At 55.8% G+C, this 26786-nt stretch overlaps 2 protein-coding genes across 2 annotated transcripts; one reads left to right on the top strand and one right to left on the bottom strand.

Moving 5' to 3' along the window:
- Positions 1 to 2475: 2475 nt before the first annotated feature.
- Positions 2476 to 16502, top strand: RNF207 (ring finger protein 207; the record flags this gene model as incomplete). Its single annotated transcript, XM_082680666.1, has 17 exons — positions 2476 to 2666; positions 3312 to 3444; positions 4639 to 4783; positions 4881 to 4962; positions 5037 to 5112; positions 5191 to 5316; positions 5765 to 5811; positions 6075 to 6147; positions 6214 to 6282; positions 6800 to 6868; positions 6954 to 7051; positions 7808 to 7994; positions 8166 to 8351; positions 8624 to 8675; positions 8993 to 9110; positions 13745 to 13825; positions 15007 to 16502. The coding sequence occupies 17 exons, from the start codon at positions 2476 to 2478 to the stop codon at positions 15173 to 15175; spliced, it is 1902 nt and encodes a 633-aa protein (XP_082536792.1). The 3' UTR covers positions 15176 to 16502.
- Positions 16503 to 16526: 24 nt separating this feature from the next.
- Positions 16527 to 25408, bottom strand: ICMT (isoprenylcysteine carboxyl methyltransferase; the record flags this gene model as incomplete). Its single annotated transcript, XM_082680659.1, has 5 exons — positions 16527 to 19982; positions 22194 to 22411; positions 23201 to 23370; positions 24279 to 24367; positions 25214 to 25408. The coding sequence occupies 5 exons, from the start codon at positions 25406 to 25408 to the stop codon at positions 19800 to 19802; spliced, it is 855 nt and encodes a 284-aa protein (XP_082536785.1). The 3' UTR covers positions 16527 to 19799.
- Positions 25409 to 26786: the final 1378 nt, after the last annotated feature.

The raw sequence follows: 26786 nt of genomic DNA, 5'->3' as shown, positions 1-26786 counted from the left end.
TCATCCTCCAGGGGCTCTGCCCAGGGTTATCTAGTGTGTCCTCAGCTCCACCCCCTCCCAGCTGCCCTCCATCACATCATCCTGATTCTTTCCTTCAGAGCATTTAACACAGTCTGTCATTATTGTACTTGTTTATTTGTGCACTTGGTTAACCTTGCCTGGTGGGTTAGGCGCCCTTCTTGTGTATGGTGCACGGCAGATGCTCAGTAAATACTACTCAAAAGTAACATTGTCAGGATTAGATGACATAATACAAGTAAAAGAGCTTTGAATAGTATCTTGACCCACAAACATTGACCACTGTTTTTATGACTTGGAGCACAAATGGAACCAAGGCTAGGGAGGACCCTTAAAAAATAGGTAGTTCCTGCCTAGAATTCACTTCCTTTCTTCCCCCGGCAAACTTCTACTCATCCTTCAAAACCCAGCTGGAGGGGGCTTCCCAGCTGGAGGGGGCTTCCCTGGCGGCGCAGTGGTTAAGAATCCACCTGCCAGTGCAGGGGATACGGGTTCGGTCGGTCCCTGGTCCGGGAAGATCCCACATGCTGTGGAGCAACTAAGCCCGTGAGCCACAGCTATCGAGCCTGCGCTCTAGAGCCGGCGTGCCACAACTACTGAAGCCCGCACGCCTACAGCCCGTGCTCCGCAACAAGAGAAGCCACCGCAGTGAGAAGCCCACGAACCGCAACGAAGAGAAGCCCCCACTCGCTGCAACTAGAGAAAGCCCGCATGCAGCAACGAAGACCCAACGCAGCCAAAAATAAATAAATAAATGTATTTTTTTAAAAAAATCAGCTGGAATATTATCTCCTAGTTTTTTCTAGTTAGTAAGATTGTTTTTTATAACCTTTTTTTTTATAACTTTTTAAAAAAATTTATCTATTTTACTTTTGGCTGCGTTGGGTCTTTGTTGCTGCATGCGGGCTTTCTCTAGTTGCGACGAGCGGGGGCTACTCTTCGTTGTGGTGCGCGGGCTTCTCACTGCGGTGGCTTCTCTTGTTGCAGAGCATGGGCCCTAGGGCTCGTGGGCTTCAGTAGCTGTGGTTCGCGGGCTCAGTAGTTGTGGCTCCAGGCTCGGTAGTTGTGGCTCGCGGTCCCTAGAGTGCAGGCTCAGTAGTTGTGCCCCACGGGCTTTGTTGCTCTGCGGCATGTGGGATCTTCCTGGACCAGGGATCGAGCCCGTGTGCCCTGCATTGGCAGACGGATTCTTAACCACTGTGGCAGCAGGGAAGTCCCTGATTAGTAAGATTTTATTGAGCACCTTCTATGGGCCAGGCAGTGGGCCTGACTCTGATTTCAAGACGGACTGCTACAGGGGCCGCTTTCCCGGAGCTCAGGGTGACATGTGCAGAGAAGGCGGGCATGCTGGAGAAAATGACACTGGGTGAAACAATCACTTGCCAGGCTAAGAAGGGCAGAGGGGGCCCAGCTGGAAAGGCTCAGAGCTTCCTCTGTCACGCTCCCACCCAAACCTACCTTGGGAACTCGCTGATGATGGGCGTGGGGCCTTAATTATTTTGGAAGCTTAGGGTGTGCGTTTCACTTCACTGAAGTCTCACCTCATCACCGGGCGGCTGCCCTGTTCTACCCCAGCTCTGAGGCTCTGAGAGGTCAGAAACTTGGCCGAGAGACCCAACCTGCCAAAGGCAGCCCTGGGCTTCCAAGCCCTCTCACGAGCTCTCGCAAGAACTGGAGTGTCTGTGGGAGGGAGGGGCGGCTGCTGCTCTCGGGCGCCCTCGACTGCCCGTCGAGGAAATAGGGCCGCGCGGACCCACTCCTGTCCCGGCCCAAATCCGACCGCACAGAGCCGGCCTAGCCAGCGGGGCCGTATCCCCCTGAGGAGCTCTGCGCGGCGCTCCCACGTCTCCGGGCTCCGGGCTCTGTCACCGCGGGCGGGGTCCAGTCCGAACCTCGAACCCTTGCCCGGCGGGGTCCTTTCCAGACGCGCGTTGCCGCCTCTCCTCCTCCGGGCGAGGGGAGCAGTGGCCGCGGCCGTGGCCGTAACCGGAGCCCTGGGTCACAGCGGCGGCGAGCGCCGAGATCCGTCCAGGTTTTCGGCTCGAGGCAGCCGGCGCCAGCCTCGGGAAGGTGGACGGGGGCACCGCGCGCGAGGCTGGGGGCGCCTGGCGCGGAAGGGGTGTCGGCTGCGGGTCACCCAGAGGACACCGGGAGGGGAATTCCTGGGGTGGGGGGGAGGCCCGGGGAGGCTGGGCGTTGGGTAGGAGGCACCGACTGACCTTCCAGGGCTGCCGTGGAGAGGCGGGGAGGGCGGCGGCACAGGGTCTGGCCCCTCCGCGCGCCTCCTGCCCGTTCTCCCCGCGCCCGGCGCTCCAGCCCCCAGCCCCGGACCCTCGCTGCTTCCCGCTCCACGACCGCTGGACGCCGCGCGTGGTCCAGCGGGCCAGGTAGGAGGGAGGAGGCGCCGGGGCAGAGGGGCCGCGGGCGCCTCCCCGCCCTCTTGCGCTGTGCCCGAAGATGTCGGGAGCTATCTTTGCGCCCCTGGAGGGCCCGGGCGCCCTGGACGCGGCGAGCGGCCCCCCGCTCGTGTGCCCGCTGTGCCGCGCGCAGTACGAGCACCCCTGCCTGCTGGACTGCTTCCACGACTTCTGCGCCGGCTGCCTGCGCGGCCGCACCGCCGACGGCCGCCTCGCCTGCCCGCTGTGCCAGTGAGTGCCTCGAGCCCCTTAAGACGGGAGACAGGCCCCGCTGGGCTGGGACCTAGGTGCTGGGAGGGCAAGGTTCTGACTCCCTGTGGAGACGGCTGGGAGAGGCTGCCCGCAGCCTGCACCTCTCTGCCAGAGAACATGAAGGCTCCAGCCCATTTTACAGATGGGGTAACTGAGACCTGGGGTTATGGCCCAAGGCCTCCCACAGAAAGTCAGGGGGCGAGGGTGGGCTAGAGGGCGCGTGCTGTCGGATTCAATGCTGCTGGAGTAGGGGATCTCAGCTCAGCGTCTGGACACTCCCAGTAACTCACTTGGGGGTCCTGAAGTCTTCAGTCAACACAAGCAGGTTATGTTGGCTCAAGTTACCCGGGGTGGCCCTAAATTTGCCCAATGCCATGAGAGGGGGTTGAGGGGAGCCTTCTGCCTTTGACACCCTGAGTCGCCAGCCCCATCCCAAGATTCCCCTAGGACTGGAAAGGGACGGGGTCAGAGAGCACTGGCTGAGGTATTTACAGACATCAGACCTGCAGTCATCCCACCTCCCGCCGCCCTATTTTTAGCTCCAGACTGGAATGTCTGGAGTAGGAAGGGGGTAGGGAGCCTTCGGGAAGGGGCCTCCGGATCTTGGCTGGAGCTTCTCCGCAGACACCAGACGGTGGTGAAGGGCCCCAGCGGGCTGCCTCCGGTGGATCGGCTGTTGCAGTTCCTGGTGGACAGCTCAGGGGATGGTATGGACGTGGTGCGCTGTGCCAACTGCGACCAGGAGTGCGGCAAGCAGGCAGGGGCGCCTGGGGGTGGGGTGGGGAGCGGAGGGTGCCAGGTTGCACTGTCCTGACGCTTGCAGTGTGTGCCATGTCATCAGAGGATCACCCATCAGGGCATTCTCCAACGCCTCTCTAAGGCACCCTGTATCCAGAATGTGGGCCCCATTTTACTGGTGTGGAGACTGAGGTCCAAAACAACTGCCCTGGGCCAACACCAAGATAGTTGCAGGGGTTAAGGCTATTTCGATTTGGGGAGAGCTTACTGGTGCCCAACTCAGAACACAGTTGTGAATTGGAACAGGAAGGGCATGCCAGGGCACAGGCCTAGGCCAGCCCTCTGGGGTCCGCTGCTACCTGGGTAGCTGTGGGCAGCTATCAACAGCCCAAGGGGAAGTGAGGACATTGTGCCGTTGGGGAGGGGCGATCCTGAAAGACCAGGGAGCAGAGGACAGGCTTCAGGCTGGACTGTGAAGGGCACGCGAGACTCTCTCTGGCCTGTGGAGGCTGGACCAGGTATTCCAAATCCCAGGAGGATGTCCCTGCAGGAGCAAAAGGTCTGGGAGGGCGGGCAAGTTCTAGAATATGTGCTACGCAGAAGTACAGACATAACCAGCAGGAGGTGAGGGGCTGGAGGTCAGGAGAGCATGGGGAGGAAATGGCCTTGAGTGCCAACGTAGGAAGTTGGGGGTCTGTGCTTTCATAGCCATTACTGGGGTCAGTGCCCTGGACTCTCAGCCCTGGGGAAGGGCACCTGCAGGTCTTCACTCCTTTTCGCCTCCCAGCCAAGTTCCCACTCCAGATGGCCGGCGTAGGCATCCATGTGGCTACTAGTGAGGGCGCCAAGGCGGGGCTTCACACACACACAGGCGTACACATACGTTTTTGTTATAGGTGAAATGTTTTGCAAAGGCAATGCCTGCCCTCCCCACAACCCCATGTAACCCCCTCCGCAAGACCGTCCTGGGTAACTGCTCCTTACTGGACCTCCTTACCTATTCTCTGAGCCTCAATATTCTCGTCTGTAAACTGGGTACATGAGAGTGCTGCGCGTTGGGGTTACATGAAAGGGCTGCATGTGACCGCGCGCCTGCCCCAGGCCGGGGCCAAGACGCACAGCCACGACGTGCGGAGGCTGCAGTTCCCTCGCGGGCTGTGATGGGATCAGGCTCCCAGTTCACGGGCGGGTTGAGCCCGAGCTCTGTCCGCAGGACGCAGAGACCACGTACTTCTGCAACACGTGCGGGCAGCCGCTGTGCGCGCGCTGCCGCGATGAGACGCACCGGGCACGCATGTTCGCGCGCCACGACATCGTGGCCTTGGGCCAGCGCAGCCGCGACGTGCTCCAGAAGTGCAGTGAGTGCGGCGTGCCGGATGGGGACCAGCGCTGGGCGGGGATGGGGACAGGCACCAGCCGGAGCCCTCACCGCCGCACTCCCCCCCTCCGCCGCAGCACTGCACGCTGAGCCCTACATCATGTTCTCCACCGACAAGAAGTCGCTGCTGTGCATCCGCTGCTTCCGGGACATGCAGGGGTGGGTAGAGGGCGCGGGAGGTGAGGGGGCTGGAGGGTGGCCCGGAGCAGGGCTCATCCGCGGGCTCCCCGTAGGGAGAGCCGGGCTCACTGCGTGGACCTCGAGTCGGCGTACGTGCAAGGCTGCGAGCGACTGCAGCAGGCGATGCTGGTGAGCGCGGGGTGCCCAGCGCGCCGGGGCGGGGGTTGAGAACGCGCGCCCACAAGGCTGAGGCCGCCCTGTCCCCAGGCGGTGAAGGCCCTGCAGACCGCCACAGGGGAGGCCATCGCACTGCTGCAGGCGATGGTGGACGAGGTGCGACGCAGCGCGGCGGATGAGGAGGCCGCCATCCACGCCCTGTTCGGCAGCATGCAGGTGAGGGGTAGGGGGGACTAGACAGCCACAGGCTGAGCATCCTTACCAGCCATGGCCGGTGCCCGGGACACAGGGCAGGCCCCTCCCCCCGGGGGCCCGTGTGGAGTTTCCAGTGTAGCAGGGCAGCAAGTCTTGAGCTGCTTTCAGAAGTTACTTAATCAATCTAGCTGCCAGGAGAGTTCTAGAGGTGGAGCACGGGCCTGCCCCAGGCTGGCGCTGGTGGTGAGAGGGGGTCAGGGAAGACTTTCCCCAGGAGGTGACATTTAAGGTGAGGGCACCAGGGCTCTCAGGCAGTGAGATGCAAGAAGGAGGTGGCCCGGGCAGCAGCGCTGGTGGGCTGGAGAGAGCCAGCCTAAGCAGCCGTGTGGCTGGGGCCCAGGGTACTGGGAGAGCGCTGGGAGGTGGCAGGGCCGAGTTTGCCCAGCCAGTAGCAGACCTTCCCTCCCAGGACAAACTGGCAGAGAGGAAAGCGCTGCTGCTGCAGGCTGTGCAGAGGTGAGTGGTGGCGGGCTCTCCATCCCCTGCCCCTTGACCTCCGGACACCTATCTCATAGCCCGGGCAGGCGCCGGCCCACCCTGGAGAGCAAGACATCCAGGTGTCTACCGGAGAGGAGGAAAGCTCAGGGTTCAGGGAAGGGGTGTCGAGGAAGGATGCACAAAGCTGGTGGGGAGATGGAACCACCCAGCTCTGAGCCCGCCCCCAGAGTGGGGGTGGGCAGCCCTCCCCTTGGAGATGAGGCTGCCCGCTCCTCCCCCAGCCAGTATGAAGAAAAGGACAAGGCCTTCAAGGAGCAGCTCTCCCATTTGGCTACTCTGCTGCCCACCCTCCAGGTAAGGGGAGCTGGGGGCGCAGGGCCGGGCACCCAGCCCAGGCACTGAGCAGTGTCCCTCTCACAGGTCCACCTGGCCATCTGCTCTTCCTTTCTCAGCTTGGCCAACAAGGCTGAGTTCCTGGACCTGGGCTATGTGAGTGCCCACAGCTTCTGTGTCTCCCCCCTCCCCACCAGGAACCCACCCTGCACACCAGAACCCCCCACCTCGGAGCTGGGCAGCCTGTTACCTGGAGGCTGGACCAGGGGGTCTTTGGGTAGCCCCCTCTTCCACACCATCATCTACAAAACATTTAGGGGCTGGCTGAACCCCTTTTAATAGGACAGCAGGGAATTCCCTGGCGGTCCAGCGATTAGGACTCCACCCCGTTCAATCCCTGGTGGTCGGGGAGCTAAGATCCCGCAAGCCACGCAAAGCGCGGCCAAAAACTAAATAAAAAAATAAGAGGACAGCAAAGCCTAGAAGGGAGCATAAGCCTCTCCCCCAAAGTGCATTGTGTCTACTGGAGTCCAGACCCCCCAGTCTTTCCTGTGGATTTGGGGGCAGGGGTGGTGTGGAAGGATTGGATGGCAGGTGAAATCCTAAAGACGGACGCGTCCTCCGGTCCTCCCGCCTCCCTGTCACCCCCACGCCCCCACCCACATGAGCGCAGGAGCTGGTGGAGAGGCTGCAGGGCATCGTCACGCGGCCACATCGCCTACGGCCCGCACAGAGCAGCAAGGTGGGCGGGGCCGCGGGGTGGGCCGGGCCGGGGGCGGAGGCCCGCGGAGTTTGGAGCTGCTTCACGAGTTCGTCCGTCCCCCCAGATCGCCAGCGACCACCGCGCCGAGTTCGCGCGCTGCCTGGAGCCGCTGCTGCTGCTGGGACCGCGCCGGGCGGCGGGTGCCGGGGGCGGTACCAGCACGTGAGCCGCAGGGGCGCCGGGACCGGGAAGGGGATGCGGGCACAAGGTCCCCGTTGGGGTGGGGGCCGCCCTTCCCAGCTCGCCGAGCTCCCCGCGCCGCGTCTGGGCTCCAAAGATGTCCACGCGGGAGGGAGAGGCCGCCCAGCCTGGAAACAGCCGTCGGGGCCGCCCTGGATCGGAAGCGCGTGGCTGACCTGGAGTGGAGCCAGGCCAGGGGTGGACAGAGGGACTCAGGGGCTCCCCCACCCACCGCCGCTGCACCCGGACTGGGGTGCCTAAGCCCTGGAAGGAAGGGGTAGCTTAGGGTGGGGCCTGGGTCTCCAGAAGCCGCAGGGGGTCTGACTTCCGCGGGGGGCGGGGCCCAGTCTAGAGAACCGGAGACCCCCGAGGGAGTTAGGAGAAATGCCTGAGCTGGATGTGTCTGCTGAGAGCTCCAGGGCCCCAGGCAAAGGATACTGGGCGTCAAGCCAAATTTGCAAGGTCGAGTGTGTGTGAGGGAACGTACTGTCTGAGGATATCCTGGTGGACTCCTCTGCACATTGGCATCACCCTCAGGATTTAAAAAAAATACCCTGCTGACGTCATTGGTCTTGGGTGTACACAGCCTTGCCTCAGTTTTTTTCAGAGCTCCTGCGTGGTAGTGGTGTGCAGCCTGGGGTGAGAGGGTTGAGAAGGCTGAGAACGCGCTGGGAGGCTGGGGGAAGGGAAGACCCTCCGGAACCCCCACGTCTACATCCACACTAGTTCTCTCCCCAGGCTAGCAGGGGGCTCGGGCCCCAAGGTGCTGATGGGACCCAGCTGCCCCTCCCCCGTGGGAAAGATGTTGGGGTCACCGGTCCAAAAGCCCACGCTGCACCGGTCCATCAGCACCAAGGTGCTGCTGGCGGAGGGCGACGATTCACCCTTCACGGAACACTGCCGCCACTTTGAGAACTCCTACCGGGTGAGGGGGCCAGGGACCTGCCAGCTGGGAAAGGCCCCACCCCTTCTCGCCAAGGTGCAGTGGCCAAATCTAGTCCTGGCCACCTGGCCTGCAAGCCGTCCCTCCACTGAGGCCCCCGCAGTGCACCCAGCCTGCAGGAAACACAGGCACTCACGCGGTCTCTCCCCCCAGCGCCTGCAGGCAGAGATGCAGAACCTGAAGGACCAGGTACAGGAGCTGCACCGGGACCTCACCAAGCACCACTCGCTCATCAAGGCCGAGATCATGGGTGACATCCTGCACAAGTCCCTGCAGGTGGACACACAGATCGCCTTGGAGTATGCTTCCGTGGAGGGCATGAGAGCAGTCTTCCAGGAGGTAGCCCTTCCCGAGGAACCTCCCTCCCCTGCAGCTCCACCTGTCAGCATGTACATGAGCTACCCCAGGACAGGAAGGGGGAGGAGGACCTTGGCCTGGTGCCCCAGGAGGCCCTCGTGTGGCAGGCTCTGGAACCTGGGCCTTTGCTGCCTGGAACCACATGAACTGGCTGGGAGTGCCCTATGGCTCTGAGTAGCTAGAGGACAGAAATGCTGTCAAGGGAAATTCCAACTCACGGCCACGTGCAATATCCAACTTACTTTCTCTTTCAGATTTGGGAGGAATCCTACCAGCGCGTGGCTAACGAGCAGGAGATCTATGAAGGTCCCGGGCAGCTGGGCGCACCCCGGTCCTGGAGCTAATCCACATGCTTTCAGGGGCAGGAAGCCAGTTACCCACTAACCAGATACGAACCCCCGTGCTCTTCCCCCTAGCTCTTGACTTTGCCTCACAGCTGCTAACTGGCCCCCAAATGATCTATCTGAGATCAGGATTCAGTAAGTAGGATGCCTTCACAAGTCTTACCTCACTCTTTAATTAGAGGTAATCACTGAAATAGTTGGGTTATTTAGATGGTTCAAGGCTGGAGAGTAAGAATTTGAAGCCAACAAGACCTAACGCTCTGGCCTGGGCCCCCACAGCCCAGCTCCATGACCTTCTCCAGCTGAAGCAGGAGAATGCCTACCTGACCACCATCACCAAGCAGATCACGCCCTACGTCCGCTCCATTGCCAAGGTGAAGGAGCGGCTAGAGCCCAGGTGAGAGCAGGGAGTGTTCCGGGGGAACCAAGACACTTCAGAATGTGCGCAGGAAAGGTGCCACACCTCTGGGAGAGCCCCTTTCAGGGAAGCCAGTGGGCCAGGTCATGAAGGTTTAATCAGGGCATCTGGGAGGACCAGGTTCTGGACATCTGCCAAAACACAGAATGAGCAGGCTGCTCTGAGTTTCTGCTTCTAGGCACACAACTACCCATCTCTTTACACCTTGGGGGTATAATGAGGGTCCTCAGCTGATCCAGACAGCAGGACACAGAGCAAAGAGAACTTCCCCAGTACACGGTTAGGACAAGTCTAGATAGGAACCTGGACCAGGCTCTCAGCACCATACTTGAGCACTGGAGGTGTTAACAGTGGCAGAGGATTTTGGGTGGCAGGTCCTCAATGTGCCTGCCTCTCAAGTCTGAGCCCCAGGGTGGTTGCCCTGTAGGGCTGGTACACAGTGGTCAACCTAGCCTCTCCCTCCACCACCCTCCAGGGGACTCCATTTGTCTCACTCTAGAGTGAGATCTCCTGATTCCCATATGACACGTGTCCTCTTTCATGGTTTGGTGAAGGCCATCCTCCAAGCAGCTCCTTGAGAAAGGGTGCAGAGAAGGGACGTGTTTTGAACAGCGTAAGGCTGCGATATCTTTATTCTGCCTTTGCACTTGACTGATAGTTTTGCTGGGTATTGAATTCTAGATGGAAATTCTAAATTGGAAAGGATTCTCCTTCGAAGGCATCACTCTATTGTCTTCTAACTTCCAAGGCTATCTTTGAGAGGTTTGAAGGCATTCTGATTCCCAATCCTTGTAATGTGACCCACTTATTCTCCTTATTTATTTATTTATTTTAATATTTATTCATTTATTTATTTCGGCTGTGCCGGGTCTTAGTTGCGGCACGTGGGATCTTTAGCTGCGGCATGCGGGATCTTTAGTTGCAGCATGCTGACTTCTTAGTTGCAGTGTGTGAACTCTTAGTTGCAGCACGCATGCGGGATCTAGTTCCCCAACCAGGGATCGAACCTGGGCCCCCTGCACTGGGAGCACAGCGTCTTACCCACCGGACCACTGGGTAAGTCCCCACTTATTCTCTCTTCAGAAGCTTGTGGCATCGTCTCTGCTCCCAGCGTTCTGAAATTTCACGTTGGTGAGGGTCTAGTCCCGTCCATTGGGTAGCGGTGGGTCCTTTCAATCTGGAAATTCATGTCCTTGTTTGGGCATATTTCTTCTTGAACTGGTTAGTTGATTTTCTCCACTTTTTCTCTTTCTGGAATTCTTCTTGGGTATTGGCCTTCCGGGGCTGGCCCTGATTTACCATCTCTTTTCAGTCTTGTTTTCCACCTCTTCATCTTTTTGCTATACTTTCTGGGAGATTTCCTCTCTTATCTTCTGACTCTTCTATTTAGTTCTTTTTTTTTTTTTTTTGCAGTACGCGGGCCTCTCACTGTTGTGGCCTCTCCCGTCGCGGAGCACAGGCTCCAGACGCGCAGGCTCAGCGGCCATGGCTCAGCCGCTCCGTGGCATGTGGGATCTTCCCGGACCGGGGCACGAACCCGTGTCCCCTGCATCGGCAGGCGGACTCTCAACCACTGCACCACCAGGGGAGCCCTAGTTCTTCATTTTTGAAGAAAATTTCCAAGAGCTCCTTTAAATGTTTTAAATTGTTTTTCATTTCCAAAGAGGTGTTTTTGGTACCCTGACTGCTCTTGTTACACAGCATTCTGTTGCTGCATGGACAGAATATCTTAACCCTTTGGGGGCCGATACATGTTTTTTTGCTTTTGTTTTTTTAAGTTTCCTTCTCTCTGAAGTCTGTTTCCTCCAAGTTACGTTTTGTTTATTTAGGTTTCTACCTTCCCTGTTAAAGGCTTTTCTCAGCTGTCAGGAAATCTTCAGTTACCGGTTCATGTTAGGAGTTGGGGTGGAGGAGAGCAGGCTGGAAGCTCTGAGCACATGGGCGGTGCTTCGGTGTAAGGGATCTGGGTGGGCAGCGTTTTTTGTTTTGCTTTATCTTACTCTTGGTGCCCCAATGTCAGTTTTAGATCTTTGCCCAGTTTCCTTCCTGGAATGTCACCATATGGAGTATCTGTACACACAGCTGACTTTCTGTCTTTCAGTAGTTCTCACGGTGTGTCGCACCCTCCCAGAGACTAACCCTTCAGTATTGGGGGTGGGGGCAGCGGATCGGAGGTAGGGATCTTGACCTTCATCGTCCTATTTCAGTCCCACCCTCCTTGCAGAGGCATTGGGGCTACCCGTTCCTGGGCCCCCTGAGGATTCTGTGGTGGGAACTGGTTGGGCCTCCGCCGCTCAGGTCTGCTGAATTAGTGACCATTGTCTACATGCTCTCCAGTTCCAAAATTTTGCTGTTATCCTTTCCTGCTGTCAACCTGGAGAGGTTTTTTTCCCCCTCATTGTTTTGGTCCCTTTACTAGTTTTAATGAGTTTGGGGAAGAAGGAAAAATTAGAGAGAGAGAGAGAGAGAGAGAGAGAGAGAGTGTGTGTGTGTGTGTGTGTGTGTGTGTGTGTGTGTGTGTGCAATTGCTGTATTAATCCAGAATTGCCAAGCCACCTTTAAAGTGACTATTTTAACGTCACACTGAGAGGTTGCACTCATCATGCCTTCTGCACAATTTGGATCAAATCCCTGTCCAGCCAGGACTAGTTACAGTGTCCTCCTAAGCTGACATTTACTAAGCAGTTTACTCCAGATACTGTGTGATTCCATTTATAAAACCTCAAAACCAGGCAGAACTAACCTCTGGTGTTAGCAGTTGAGATTGGGATTATCCTGGGGGGCCTCTGGGTGGAGGTGACATCCTGGTGCCGCCTACCCAGCCTGTTCACGCTGTGTGCCCGTTCTAAGCCGTGCTCTTAGCATTGGCGTCCTTTCCCTTCTGTGTGCTCTGCTTCCGTGAGCAGCTGGCTTCAAGTAGGGTGCTCCTGCCTGCCTGCAAGGGGCAACACCCCGGCAGAGTCACATCTCTGGGGGGAAGTGGCATCCGTGCTTGGTGTCAGCACATGGAAAGCTCGGGCAGGAGCCCAGCTCCTGGAGGTTTGGGGCAAGCAGGGAGGCTGCCTCTACCCTTCTTCACGGCACCGCTTTCCAGGTATCTGGAGCTGCCCTCTGCTTCCTCTCCTCCCACTGCTGGCAGCTCACACCAACCCCACCCACCAAATCTGCTCCTGTTCCATCAGCAACCTGTGGGCTACATCCCTTGGCCTCGAAGCAGCACTCGTGAGCCTGAACTGTCTGTCACCTTCATCACACTCTTCTTTTGCTTCTAAGACGCCCCACACTCCCGGTGTGGTTTTCCTCCTGCCCCTCCAGCTGTTCCTCCTTCTGTCATTTTTTTTAAAGGGAAAGAGAACCTTTTTTAAATTTTTATTTATTTTAATTTATCTTTATTTATTTGGTTGCACCAGGTCTTAGTTGCGGCTCGCGAGCTGCTTAGTTGTGGCATACGAACTCTTAGTTGCAGCATGCATGTGGGATCTGGTTCCCTGACCAGGGATCGAACCCGGGCCCCCTGCTTTGGGAGCGCAGAGTCGTAACCACTGGGCCACCAGGGAAGTCCCCCAGCGGTTCCTTCTTAGTCTCTTTGGCTTTGGGCTCTGCCCCCTTGGCTCAAGGCCCCAATGTCAGTTTTCCCCAGGGCTCAGTCCCAGGCATTCTTCTTATCCTACGCCCTCTCCTTACGGGGCTTCACCCAGTCTCCTGGCTTTAAAACCCCATGGTATTGCAGATGACCCCCAATCCCCCTCCCCAGCACAGATCTGCCCAAGCTCTAGACTCATCTCCAAGTGCCCCTTCCTGGGAGAGTCTCCTCTTGGTGGTCTCAGGGCACCTCAAACCCCACAATGGCCCCGAACTTGGTTTCCTCCCCGCCGAACATGCTACTCCTGTTTCATCTCAGTGAAGGCATCACAGTCCTCCAGGTGCTCAAGTAAAAAGCCCAGGAGACTTGGATTCCTTTCTTTCCCTCATCCCTTATTGCCAACCCATCCTCAAGTCCTGTTGACTCAACCCTCTTGGTCCGCCTGCTTTGTCTCGACTGTGACCCTCCATCCAAGCCGCCGTTGTCAAGCCCCGCACCCTGGCCCCTCCAGCATGCCACAGTCAGTGGTCTTTCTAAAGCCTATCGTGCTGGGGCCTGAAAGTCCTTCTGGGACCCTCTCTGCTCACCTCTGCCCACGTCGGCCCCTCCCCACACCCCAGGCACAGTGGCCTTTCAGTCCCGCAAAGAAGCTAGACTGGCTGCCACTTCCCTGCCTCTGCCTGGAATGTTCTTGCTTCTTCTTGTTCCATGGACCTCATCACCCAGGTCTCGTCAGCAGGGAGGCCTTCGCAAACCACCCTAGTGAAAGCAGGTCTCCCTCACTGTCACTCCCCACCATCCGTCCCGCTGGGCCTCCTTCCCAACCTTGGCGTGTCTCCCCCCGCAGAACGGGTCTCCCACGAGAGCAGGGCCCAGCCTCTCTCGTCCACTGCCGTGGCCCTGGCCCTCGGTAAATATTTGAGGCCCAAAGTGTTTGCTCAAGTCCGGTGTCTGTGCAGTGAGCCTAAGCACATGCAGCGGGCTGGCTCTGCTGCATCCGCATTCCTGGGAACTGCTTTCTCTCACGCAGGTTTCAGGCCCCTGTGGATGAACCGTCAGACCATCTCCAAAACACGCATGATGATGGCGTGAACGGCGACGCCCAGGCCAGGTAAAGTGAGTCTTTCCAACCTGAGCGGGCAAACGATGTAATCTCAGAGACAAATACAGGCGACAAAGACTGACCTCCGGTTTTCTTTTGGTCCCAACTTGCCACTGACCAGCTAGCTCTGCGGCCTCAGCTGGGCCTCAGTGTGTAAGATACAGGGTCAGGGGGGTTCTTAAACTGGGCGGTGCCTTCAGACAGATGACCTCGTAGATGACAGATGTGACCCTGATAGACGTGACGTGAGGTTTATAACTAGGGACAGCCGTGGTTGCCGCCTGCCCAACCCACACCTCTGAGAGCGCAGGCTCCTACGCCACTGCGACTCGAGAAAGAGATCGAGGGTTAGTTCTTCCTGTGAGAGAGCACGGCTGCTCACTGGAGCCACAGTGTTTGCCAAAATGCCTGCCAGAGGGAGAGGAGAATGTGCATAACAGATGTGTCACTATCACAGGCTGATCTTTTCGTAGTTCTCTGGAGTTGTAGGAAGTCAGAGTTAAAAGGGCCTGGGGGCAGGGAGAGGTCTGCTGCATCTAGCGCCACCACGGGGTTGGTGACAGAGCAGAAAGCAGCCCTGCCCTCCCAGGCACCATGCTTCAGGGGAGGGTCAATTCAAAGAGCAGGGTCACCACAGCCACTGAAATGGTCTGCACTGCCAATGTTTTGGCAACCAGAAGTCATCAGAAGTGAATAAGAATCCTTTAGGAGGGGCTTCCCTGGTGGCGCAGTGGTTAAGAATCTGCCTGCCAATGCAGGGGACACGGGTTCGAGCCCTGGTCCGGGAAGATCCCCCATGCCACCGAGCAACTAAGCCCATGCGCCACAACTTCTGAGCCTGCGCTCTAGAGCCCGCGAGCCACAACTCCTGAAGCCCGCTACGCCAAGAGCCCGTGCTCTGCAACAAGAGAAGCCACCGCAAGGAGAAGCCCACGCACCACAATGAAGAGCAGCCCCCGCTCACCACAACTGGAGAAAGCCAACGAGGACCCAATGCAGCCAAAAATAAATAAATAAATTTATTAAAAAACAAAAAAAAATCCTTTAGGAGATGATGTAGTTGAGGTTCTATCACCCGCTGGTGCCTTCCCGGAAGGCTGGCCGCTCTGAAAGCCTCTGCCTGGGTGGATTTTAGCGCTGGGACACAGTGAGACGGGAGCAGAGAGGAGCTCACATTAGTGTTTCTTTAGGAACGATCCAGTGAGTGTCTCGGAGAGGAGAGAGAAGACCTCAGAGCCGAGAAACAGCCGGACCCTGAGCAGCCTCGCAGAAGAGCCTCCACTGAAAAATAAAGATGCTCACAGACCCAAACCGAAAAACGGGTGTGACGTCCCCACATGGAGAGAGCGCCCAGCTTAGCGTGGGACTGCTCCCGGAGGTCGGGCGTCTTACAACGTGTACATCAACGCTGGGATATTTAAGAAAAGGCGGTTCCCATCATGCTTTTCTGTTTAATGTGTAATAATCACGCATCAGCAGAAAAACCCAGACACTCTCTGCCAGGTCCCAATTTCAGGTTCTTTGGCTTGAGCCAGACTTGGTGTTGCCCCGAATCTTGGTCCTCATCAAGGTGACTCGGGACGGCATCCCAGTCGGCGTGGAAAACGTTACCTGAGTGAACGTCCAGCCGGAAGCCCCTCACTGCCCCTGCACCTCCCTGGTGTCTGTGTGCTCGTCCCGTGAGCGCCCGCTGTGGTGGGGTGTGCACCCGTCTGAATTTCGGGTGATGAGACCCGCCCACTGTGCAGCACCTGCCCTACCACAGAGGAATCCGGCTCTGCCTGACGCACAGCCCCACTGTTCTCCGGGCGCCGCTGGAAAGTTCCCCCCGCTAATCTGAGCGCTGACTCAGCATAGGGGAGAAAACCCTTTGCTCCAGCTTTTCTCACTGTAGGGCCAGGGCTGAGCGCATAAAGCAACGCGATAGCACCTGGTGGCCTGCGTGGCAGGAGATGGCCTCCGTCACGACTTCCCCACCGCTGTCCCCGCCTGTCACTCTCCTGTGTTCACCTTCTATAGATATTAAAGCACGATTCACCAGCAACTTCGCTCTAGTGGTTTTCCACTCCTACCCAGTACCCATTTTATCAAGCGGAACTTAAACAAAACGCTTAAGAAAGAAAATTAACCTGCATGACCTAAAGTGTAAAGTTTTGGAGGCAAAACGATGCCCAAAGAATCATGCTTTAAGCAAACATCAGCTTGATTCAGTGGTTCAAACGGCGAGTGGCTTCTACGTGCCAGGTGGGCCTGCAGGTCGATACGCTGACGCATCCGCCACGTCCGTACCCAACACCTCCACACCTGCTCTGTCAGACGTTCCCGTCCCAGAGCATCACAAACGTCCACGGTAGCCTGGGGGGCTGGAGGAACTTGTCATTACAAACTGGTTAGAGGTAGGACTTCAGAACAGAATCGAGGAGGCAAAACACATCTGGTTTTACGCTGTAGGCCTTGGACATTTCTTAGCCAGAAGCAAAAAGACCTTAAGAGTTTCTGGGGGCTTCCCTGGTGGTCCAGTGGTCAAGACTCTGCACTCCCAATGCAGGGGGCCCGGGTTCGATCCCTGGTCAAGGAACTAGATCCCGAATGCCGCAACTAAAAGATCCTGCATGCTGCAACTAAGACCCGGCACAGCCAAATAAATAAATAAATAAATATTTAAAAAAAAAAAAAAGTTTCTGAATCCCACACGATCATACTATTGTTCATAGTGAAATCAAGTACAGTTTTATTTAAGCATTGGAAATAATTTCTGTGAAAGAAAATCCAATATTTAAATAAACATTTCTGCACGTAAAAAGAAGAGTAATTACCCCATTAGGTTACTCTCCTAGCCTAAGCTACGGGACAGTCCTGCAGGGGCAAGCGCTTGGGACCGAGCCCAGGACAGGGCGTCAGGCCCCCACAGCGGGGCACAGACAGCAAGCCTCTCGCACCATGCCAGACAGGCTGGGGTCGCCTGGCCTCACCAAGTCACTGCAGAAGCAAAACACAGAGGGAGAGCACAACTATCTAAGGCAGTAAGAAAGTGCAGAGAAGGGACAGTGGTTCACTGTTCCCGTCACAGAGGGGCTGCGACCAAACGGAGCTGCCGTCGAGACCCTACGGAACCTCACCTGTCAACACAACCGGTGGGTTTAGCGATGTTCCCCCATCATGTTAATCACCCAGAGTGCTAAATAAGTGGAAGGGATTGATAAAGTTCACTTTGTAGGTTTATGCAGCAGTTTATGACAATGAAGGGCCGGCGGGGTGCGCTGCCTCCTGCCCTCTGCCAGGCTCACCTACAACCTCGTTTCAGTAAACCGCCGGTCTCGGCCCCAGCCTGCAAACCCTCGTGAAGTGTTTCATTTTGCACTGCTTCAAAATAGCTTTGTTCTGTGCAGTGCCTATTTTCCATTTCAGAGTCTCCGCTTTGAAACCTGCAATGGAAAAAGAAATCTCCTGACGGTTTCTTAATTTGAGGGGACCGGTGATGTGGCCTTTACCCAAAATAAGCTTTCGGGAATACCCAAAAAGCCTGTACCCCATTAACCTGATTCTCCTCCTTGTGCGCTGTCACTGCTGAACTTATAAAGGTAAAAATAACCTGAAGATCTCAGTGCTAGATGAAAGTCAATCACTTGCCAAATCCTGCCCCTAAGTAGTTCATCTCTGATCCCCAAGTAATTGCGGACTTCCGCCCTGGGTTACAAATCGGGGTGGGAACTTGCTTGTGGAACTGCTCTTTCAAGCAGAGCAGAATGTCACGTCCAGCCCAGGTGGTGTGACAGCAGCATCTCCCTGCCGACACCAGGGCCTGCCTCCTGAGCTCCAGGCCTGGCAGGCCGGCGGAGGGACAGACCGTCAGAGGCCAACACCTCCGGCCTTACTGTCCACAAAGCCAGGGTCGTCACTAGCTCCTCTCCATCTGCTGAAGAGACAACTTCACGACCCCCAGTGGTAATGAAAGCTGGGTCCTAACCTGCTAGATGCAGCAAGAAAGGACTTTCCCTCAAAGAGCTGGGGGTGGCCGCCAAAACCCCAGCTACACCCTCCTCAGTTCTGCAATCCTATGAAGGGGAGTGTATTTCACTAGGAGTGGTCTGCAGAACAAGTTTAGCACTGATTCAAGTCCTCAAACACAGTAAGTGCATGTTGACGTCCCGCCGGGCAGTGTTCCCGCCAGAAGAATCTGCCGCGAGACCCTGGCTGCTGCCTGGGCTGTCTGCCTGCGAGACCTCAGGAGGCCGAGGCTGGAATCTGTCCGGTCCTCAAACCAGCAAATGTCACACCTGTCAGCGATGAACCTGTAAACCTCTTTGGTATGTATAATGATGAAAAACACTAATTAGGCCATGAAATCTAGAAATAAGTTAATATTTCGAGTTGGTAGAATGCTTTTTTGAACACACATTCCCGGTATCTGGTACAGTGAGTCAAATGTCCATTTTTGTGTAATTCATGCAATACTGGTTTCGTTTATGTCATCTCTGTCACCAAAGTAGTAAAAACGTTTGACATTGTTCTTCTAAGTCTTCACAAGACCCCTGCGAGGTAGGTGGTATTGACCCCATCCTACAGATGGGGAGGTCTAGGCACGGAAAGGTTTAGTGGCTCCTTGAAAACCGCGTCGCGTCGCGTGGCGTGGCGTGGCGTGGCGTGGCAGCACTCCAGCCAGGGGCCGATGCCACCTGATTGACGCTCTGTTGGTGCCACTGCAGGACTGCATGGAAGGAATTCACACTGAGAGCAAGTTGCTCTCTGGTCCAGAATTCAACAAGGGTCTCAAAGCTTATATGTTTGACTCGTAAAGCCAATCTTCCCGAACTTGAACAACAAAAGCACTGACTAAATCTCAGCTGCGATTATTTGCCCTATTTTTTTTGAGTTGGCTTGCTTGAATTTCGTAGTTGTTTATGCTCAAACCCCTTTGGAAAAGACAGTTTGAAATGGCATTAGGGACGATGGAATTTTGAGAACAGAACATAGAAATCAATGGTTAACAGATTTAAGTCAAAACACAAAAATATAAGCTATGATAGAATAAGAAAAAACCCCAAGTAAACGGAGAGCGGTATTTCTCAACGTTTAACAATGCCTTGCACAGAGCAGGTGTCCAGGAAGCATTTTTTTTGGATAAAGGAGAAATGACACACCTTTGACATGCCTGTCACTGGTAACAGCCCCCTTCTGGGAGGAGCCAGGACCCAGGAAAGCCACAGGGGCCCACAGTGTCCCTGGCCCGGGGAGCCCTGGTAACACAGAGCAGCAGCTGAGTCATCTGGAGGTGTCTGTGCTGCCTTTCTGCCAAGTGAAAGGTGGGGCTCACACGCCAAGCGAGTCCCCTGAGTTCGTACTGCTGTTTTTGAAAACAGGTAAGTAAACAGGATGAGATATATGAAGAGCCAAAGTGCCTTATAAGGAAGTGTCTTTAAAATTGTAGAGATGCTCATGCACTTAAGGACAGAAACAGGGAGGTTAAAGCTGTGCTGTTTGTGTGTTTCGGTCAAAGTAAGGATTCTGAATGGGTTTCTAACACTAGCAAGTACTGGTGCCCACGTACCCCTTCCTGCTGCAGGAGCCTCACTCAGCATCAGGAGTGAGCCCACCTCTCCCCAAGGGTCTGGGTTACAACTTAACAGCCCTGGCCTCGTGGGGGATGGAGTGTGGCCTAGGCTCTGCCCAGGCGCGTCGGGGGTCACTGCCAAGGACTGCGGTTATTTGCTTCTTGTCCACCTTTAATCTATGTCCTACCTTGATGCAGCCCGGGAACAGGCTGCTCCGGGCAGCGGGGAGGTGGGAGTGGGGGTGGGAGTGGGGTCCTTTGGTCCTAAGGCCTTCTGACCATTTGATCTTGAGTGATATTCCAGAAGAGTCACTGGTGACACACAAAATGATTTAAGAAAGTCCGTTCTGCAGCGTGGCCGACAGGAAGCAGTTCCGTCCCACGCTGCCTGGAGTGGGGGGGCCCCAGCCTGGCCTGGGCCGCCCGGGCCTATCATAGCTCCACCTTGACCCCCTTTATGAAAGGCAGGCCCGTGGGCACCCGCTTCTTATACTCCAGGTACTCGTCTCCAAAAAAGTGAATCAGCGAGATCTCCTCCTCCTCTGTCCGGTCGCGGAAGAAGCGCCACACTGTCAGAGCGTAGCTCACGCCGCAGATGGGGTTACACAGCACCACCTGGCGAAGGGACACAGGGTTAGTGCACTGGGGTCAGTGTGACCCGAAACCCTGAACTTTAGCGGCATGTGCTGCTCTCCAATGACCGCAGAGGACTTCCTGCCAAGGGCCCAAGAGACTCCTGAAACATCACTAGGGTCTTTGAGACCCTGAGCCAGGGCGCCATTAACGGAAACCACACCATCACTTTCACAGCAGGGCTAAACACCCATCACTGTAGCTTTCGTTCGTACGCTTTTCTGTTGTTCCTCTTACCTGAGAGATACCTAAAAACTGAAAGGAAAGAGCAACCTCCTGGATTTCGACCCCCAGGCAGGGGTGCTGGCAACTCCTGCCTCCACCCCCATACGTGAATTCCCATTCCAAGCACCACTGCCTTCCCGCGTGGCTCCCACCCTGCCCCCTTCCTAGCACGCTCCCTCCCACCCCACAGCTGCCTGGCCCCCTGCCTCCGGCCCCCGCAACCTTCCTGCGTACGTGCCGTCGATACACTGCTATCAGCTGAGCCCCCAAAACCACTTCTTCCATCAGATCACTCCCCTGTTCAGAAAGCACGAAGGCCTCAACCACGCCTCCTTAGCCTGGCTTTCGCAGCCCAGGAAAGCAGTTCCTCGGCCCGCTTCTTCTGTGTAGCTCAGGGAGCCCACTGATCCACCCCTGCCCACTCCGACGGACCCCCCGGCCCCCGCCCGGGACGTACGTCTTCCCCACATGGGTGACCTCACTTCTTCTCACCACGGTTTACTGAGCACCTACTGTGTTCCCAGCACATGCCAAGCCCTTTACCACCAGCCAGTAAGCCATTCGACGCCCAGAGCAAGCCTCTTGAGCAGCGCTGCCGCCCCTGCTTAACCCGCAAGGAAACGGAGGCCCATCAGTTGATGTTAGAGCCGGACCGGCCCCACCCGCCCGCCAGGGACCCCAGAGCCTGTGCCGCCACCGCCAGCAGACCCTAGAGCGGGGTTTCCCAGTCCCAAGCCACAACCCGTCATGGAGCCAGGAGATCAATCCCGTGCGTCCGAAACGGCGTTACAAACACTGACAAGACAGGAAACAGAGTGTCCTGTACACAGTCAGGGTGAGCGTTGCTCAGGAAAGATCTGTGCAGTTGTTACACACACTTGTGTGCTGGGTCACGGTGTAGAAAGATCTATAGGCAAAGAAGTATGAAAAGCTGTCCAGCCCTAGAGCACTTAGGTTTATTAGTTATAGCACTTACGGCAAATTACATGATTCCACTACAGTCAGCCTGTTCCCGGGGAATGTGATTGTTAATGCGGCAGTCTTAAGTTTCAGGGTTGCAAGTTTTCACACAAATGCTGTGCAGTAACCTACTACACCACTGGGGGTCACCAGAGTGCCCCCCCATACCATGCACTGCAATGGGATGCCTGGGGGACCGGACTGGATGTTCCCAAAGAGGTGATGAGTTTTCTAAGCTGTATCCACAATCTCTGTCCAAGTTCTTCTAGGACTAAGAAAACAGATTCAAGAGACAATGCTCAAGAAACAAGGCTCGGTCTGCAGCCTGAGACAGAGCAAACCTCCATCGCTCATGTTAAACCTGACATATGACCCTGGGCTCATCCACAGCAGCCTCTAATGAAAATCAGCTGAGCTGCCCCTTGCGTGGCAGAGGGCTCTCCCCAAAGCCCCATGTCTGTCCTCATCCCACCGGGATGCTCCAGGTCTAAGTTAAAGAGGCAGAAAAGGGGTACGACAGAGGGGGTAACGGCACCTAGGATCGCCGGAAGTTTACAAGCTTAGGACACCCAGATTTTAAGTACATAGCAAAAAGCGCTAAAGACTAAATCAGTTCTTTTGACTTTTATTTAACTATCACTTGAAACATGGCAGGGAACACGTGTACCTATTTAAAAAGGACCAACAGGGAATTCCCGGGTGGTCCAGTGGTTAAGACTCCATGCTTCCACTGCAGGGGATCCAGGTTCAGTCCCTGCTAAGGGAACTAAGATCCCACCAGCTGCACGGCGTGGCCAATAAATAAATAAATAAGTAAACACAACACTTAAAAAAAAAAAAAAAGCCACAATGGCAAACAAATTAAAAAGACCAACTTCGTGAATACAGTGAAATCTACTGAATTATACACTTTGAAATGGTGAATTTTATGATATTTAAATTATATGTCGATTTAAAACATATTTTTAAACACTTTAAAGGAGACCAGTATCGTATCTGATACCATACCTGGGTTCCGATACTCCAGTAAAACCACCCAACGTAAGAAGGATGCCGGAACCAAGCGTATACTCCGCTTGTCACCAGAGTGTGGGTGTCTGACTTTTCATTCTGCACCACGTGGTTGAAATTGGAACCAGCTGTAAACATCGCCGCTTTCCGCAGACACTCTCCAAAGACCACCATCAGCAGCCCCGTGGCGCTGAGCCAGGTGATCTGCTTCAGTTCTGCAGGAGAGGGATGGTGACAACCGGGGAGTGAAGACCCTGGACTGCTGAGTTCCCCTCTGCATGCTTAAAATTAACCTATGTTTCGAAAGACAGGAACACTAGAACACATGCTAGTGGGCAATCGGCATCTGTCATCACATTAAAATTTAATTATACACAAAACACATTCCCCTAAGTTGTGCTGTTCACCCATTCACGTTAAACCGCCAACAGCCCAGTTAGAGTGTCACGGCAAAGAGGTGACAGGCTCTCATCCACACACACCCCCGCCACACGCTCCCATCCTTCCTCTGGGGACAAAGACAGCTAAGTGAAGCCGAGAAGGGTCCAGCGTCTCCCGCCTTGGCCCTTTACTGAACCTTAGGAACTACATACATTTCATTTAACTTGCTGTGGAAAGTTCAGTGTCAGAGTAGGTTCCAGATGCAGTAGTTTTTGCTAATAAAATTTTTACATGAAATTTCTCAAGTCACAGAAAATGAACAGATCCGAATCTTCTGACTGTAAACCTGGTATTACAGCTATCAGAGGTTGGGACTTCACATTAAATGGTACACACTACGTCCTGCAAGGCTTAAAGCGTAAGGTCAACATATCATCCATTCAAACTCCAGAAGCGGAATTCACAAGTGGAGCTTGTCCTTTATAAAGAGCTTAGTGAGGATAGAGGTCTGGGGAAGATCACTCGGGGAGATTAGACCTGAGAGGTGAACCCACATCACTGTCCTGAGGCCCACGTGGAAGCCACCCATCTCCCCTGCAGAGGGGAAAGCAGGGCACACTGACCTGGCCAGAAGATATTTTCAAGTGTGAACTCTATCCAAGAGGAAAGAGCTGCTACTGTATACTCCACACTGTGATTCAGGAGAAAGGAATCCAGGGACAGACTCTTGGGATTATTGACTGCTGTGACTAAGTACTCAGAATAGTGGAACAATGACAGGGAGCACATATACCTATTTCAAAACAAAAAGAACGAGAGGTAAGTTGGGGCAAGGGAATCAAGTTAGCCTTTAAGTCCAAGTACAGATTTGGTCTGAACTGTCCCTGAATTCTATGATGAGGGCCTGCTGTCACCTGTCTGAGAGTGGACATCAGGCACCCACATGTAGCATTATTCCCTGAGGTTTGCAGAAAGTGGGGTTGTAAAGGGACTATGTTTTTGAATGTCACAGGAGGGAAAAAAAGAAAAAAAACCAAAAAACAAAAAACATAGGTTAGGAAGGCACTATGGGCCTTCAGCCTTTTTTAAAATGACACTACACACAGTAAAACATGAAAGAAGTATCAAAATAAAGTAGTGATGTATGTCGAATACAAAAATTCAAAAAACTGAAATAATTCCAGCAAAGAAGGATTAGATGGCTCAGAGTATTGATAGTAGGAGATAAAGCTTTTTACCTTGAAGCCACTGGTTCATATCCAGGTCAGGGACTAGAAGGCTCAAGGGACTGAAATCATAGTGTAGGGAAAAATCCTACACTGGCCGTGGGGGAGGCACTAGATGTGACCTAATAGAAATTAGAGACGGAAAAGGCCTGTGAAGACGAGCCAGAGCCTTGCCCCTTCCTGTCACTGAGGACCAGTACCCTCTTCTGGGAGGGGCTGGTCACATTACTGAAGGTGCAGCAGATGAGAGCACCTATGGGAAGGGTGCCAGGGAGACCTGTTTCCACCTGCGACAGAAGCAGCCGACGGGCACAAGTTCTCAAGGTTCAAGATGCGGGAATCTAGGAAGCTAGAGGCCTCATTCCCTTAGAGCCCTCACTAGCCTTCAGCCAGCCAAGGATGCGGGAATATCACTACTGACCCTCTGAGCCACCCACCCCCACCTCAAAACTGTCATTCCCAAAGCACTTCTTACCAGCCAAAGTGATTCCAAGAAGACTGGCTAAAACTGAGTAGCACTCCACAGCCAAACACAAAGCCAAGGAAACAGGCTCGGATGGCTATCTGAAACGGACCCAAAAGAGCATCAGTCACCTGGTTGTTCACAGAGCATACATCGTACTTCCTGGGATAAGCAGGCCACCCGCAAGTCCATGGAGCCGATTTGCTCAGAGGTTAACAGGGTGAAACACGGCTGCCTGGGTTCAAATCCCAAGCCCACCCCTCTATGGCTCTGTGGCCTTAGGCAAGTTACTTAATCTCTCTGGACCTCGGTTTCCCCATCTGCACAATGGGGATGACAAGAGTACCTACCTCTGAGGACTGCTGTGAAGATTACCCATGTAAAGCACTTAAGACGAAGTGCTTCGTAAGTAAGGTTTAGCTACCATTCCTATTATGATTGTTATTGTCACTCAGGGCTGTGGGAAAACTGCGTTAAACCTAGCTTATTGGCCGGATTCTCCCAAGTCCATGCAGCGAATCTGGTCGGGGCAGCCGGGACTCTGCGCCCAGCCCCCTCCACGTAACTGCGGGGGCCTCTGACCTCAGACTTGACAGCAGGTAGTTCTCCACACCTTAAATTACATAAAAGAACTCGTGGGCCCGCTCACTCCCCACCCCACGTGCATCTGCCGCAGCTGCTGAACGGCACCAACCGCAACTTCCCACCCACTCCGCCGGGTGGAGGGGGACCGCGACCCACGCCCCCCGGGACTGGCAGGGAGGGGGCCCTCCTGCCACCTGAACTCGCAGCTGCTAAAAGACGCGGCCGGGGGAGGCAACCACTCTCGCGGGCCGCGCTCTCGGCAGACCCGGACCTCGACCCCGGGGGGACGGTGCCCACGCGCCGCGCCCAGCCCGCCCGGCCCCCGGTCCCCGCCCCGGCCCTCGGCCCGGCCCGGCCCGCACCTGGTAGCGCGGCGGCCGGTAGAGCAGCAGCAGCAGCGCGTTGAGTCCAGCCACGTAGAGCGCCAGCCCGGTGCGGCCCTGCAGGCCGGCGCGCGTGAGCAGTGGCAGCGCGAGCACCGAGGCGCCCAGCAGGAAGGTGGCGAGGCTGAGGCGCGCCTCGGAGCCCGGCGGAGCCCGCGCCGCGCAGCCCGCCATGGCGCAGGGCGGCGGACCAGCGGGCGGCGGCCCCAACTGTAGCCTGGGGAAACCCGCCCGCTGCGCCTGCGCACTGCGCTGCCGACGCCGGCCGGGAAGGGCAGCCGCCCAGACCTGCGCACCGCCGTCGAGCTCTCGCGATACCGCCGCGCCGCGCGGCGGGGGCCCGAATTTGACAGGAGCGCCCCGCCCCGCCCCGCCGTCCCCCCGGGACCCCCTGACCCAGGCACAGCTGCGGCTGGCGGGCGGGGCCGCGGGCAGTCTGGGTCCTGGGCCAAGAAGTTGCCGGCGGCGTCTGCCAGGAGTCGGCCCCAAACTCCAGAATGTCCCCATCAAGAGAAATCACGTGAAATCTAAAGCACCCAGCCCCCGCCCCCGCCGCTCACGGGCCCCGCGCGATCCCCGGCGAAACCGACAGTCCTGGGCCTGCGGGCGCGAGCCGGCGATCCGCCTCCACCCCACCGCGCCCCGGGGGGGTCCGCGCGCAGAGACCACCCGCCTTCGGCAGGGTCTCCGAGCGCCCGCTGGGCGCCCAGGCTGCGGGGACACTACCCTTGGGGCATGCACGCAGCGGGGTGACCGCCCACTTCAGTTCGTGTCGAGGGAGAATGTTAGCCGACGGTGGAAATCCTCAAGACATTACGTTTTTTATAATGCAGCATGCCAAACTTTGCAGTGTGATCCTGACTTCACTTGGGAAAAAGAGAAGCATATGTGTGAGCCCGGGAAAAATGTTTGGAATAGAAGCCAAAATTACTTCACAACGATAATCTTCAGGTGGTAGGGACTCTGGGAGACTTTTACTGTCTTTTTTTATATGTTTTTGTATTTTCCATATGGTCCACAATCAATCTATATTACTTAGGAATTTTTCCTTACTTTACCGTCGTGGCATTTTGGAACTTCCTGGACAGAGGATCCAGCCCATGCCCCCTGCAGTGGAAGGGCTTAGTCTTAACCACTGGAGCGCTGGGGAAGTCCTGTTCCTTAATTTTTTAAAAGGTAAATGCCTCCACTTCCGGGCGCTCACAAAGGCCTGATGGAGGAAAAAGGCAAGTAAGCAAATGACTAGAATAAACAATGGTGGGATGGGGGTGGGTCAGGAGCCTAGTAGGGATAGAGAGGGAATGGGAGGGACCCCAGGGAGAGGCCCGTGGGTGGGAGCGTTAGGAGTGTGCCCGGAAGAGTCGGTACTGGCAGCCCGCCTGAGACTGGAAATGAGAGCAAGGACATCTACAGAAGGGAGGGGACTGAGTTTTGCAGACACAGAGGCAGGAGGAAGCAAGCCTGAAGCGGGATAGGGGACAGGCCCTGGGGGAGGCTGGAACCCAGAGTAGTGGGTCAGAGAGCCATAAGGGCAGGTGGGCTGTGAGCTGCC

Source organism: Grampus griseus (assembly GCF_964374135.1).
Source record: "Grampus griseus genome assembly, chromosome: 1".
In the NCBI taxonomy this organism is placed as follows: Eukaryota; Metazoa; Chordata; class Mammalia; order Artiodactyla; family Delphinidae; genus Grampus; species Grampus griseus.
The sequence above is the reverse complement of the archived record's forward strand: the minus strand, read 5'-3'. Positions and strand labels throughout refer to the sequence as shown.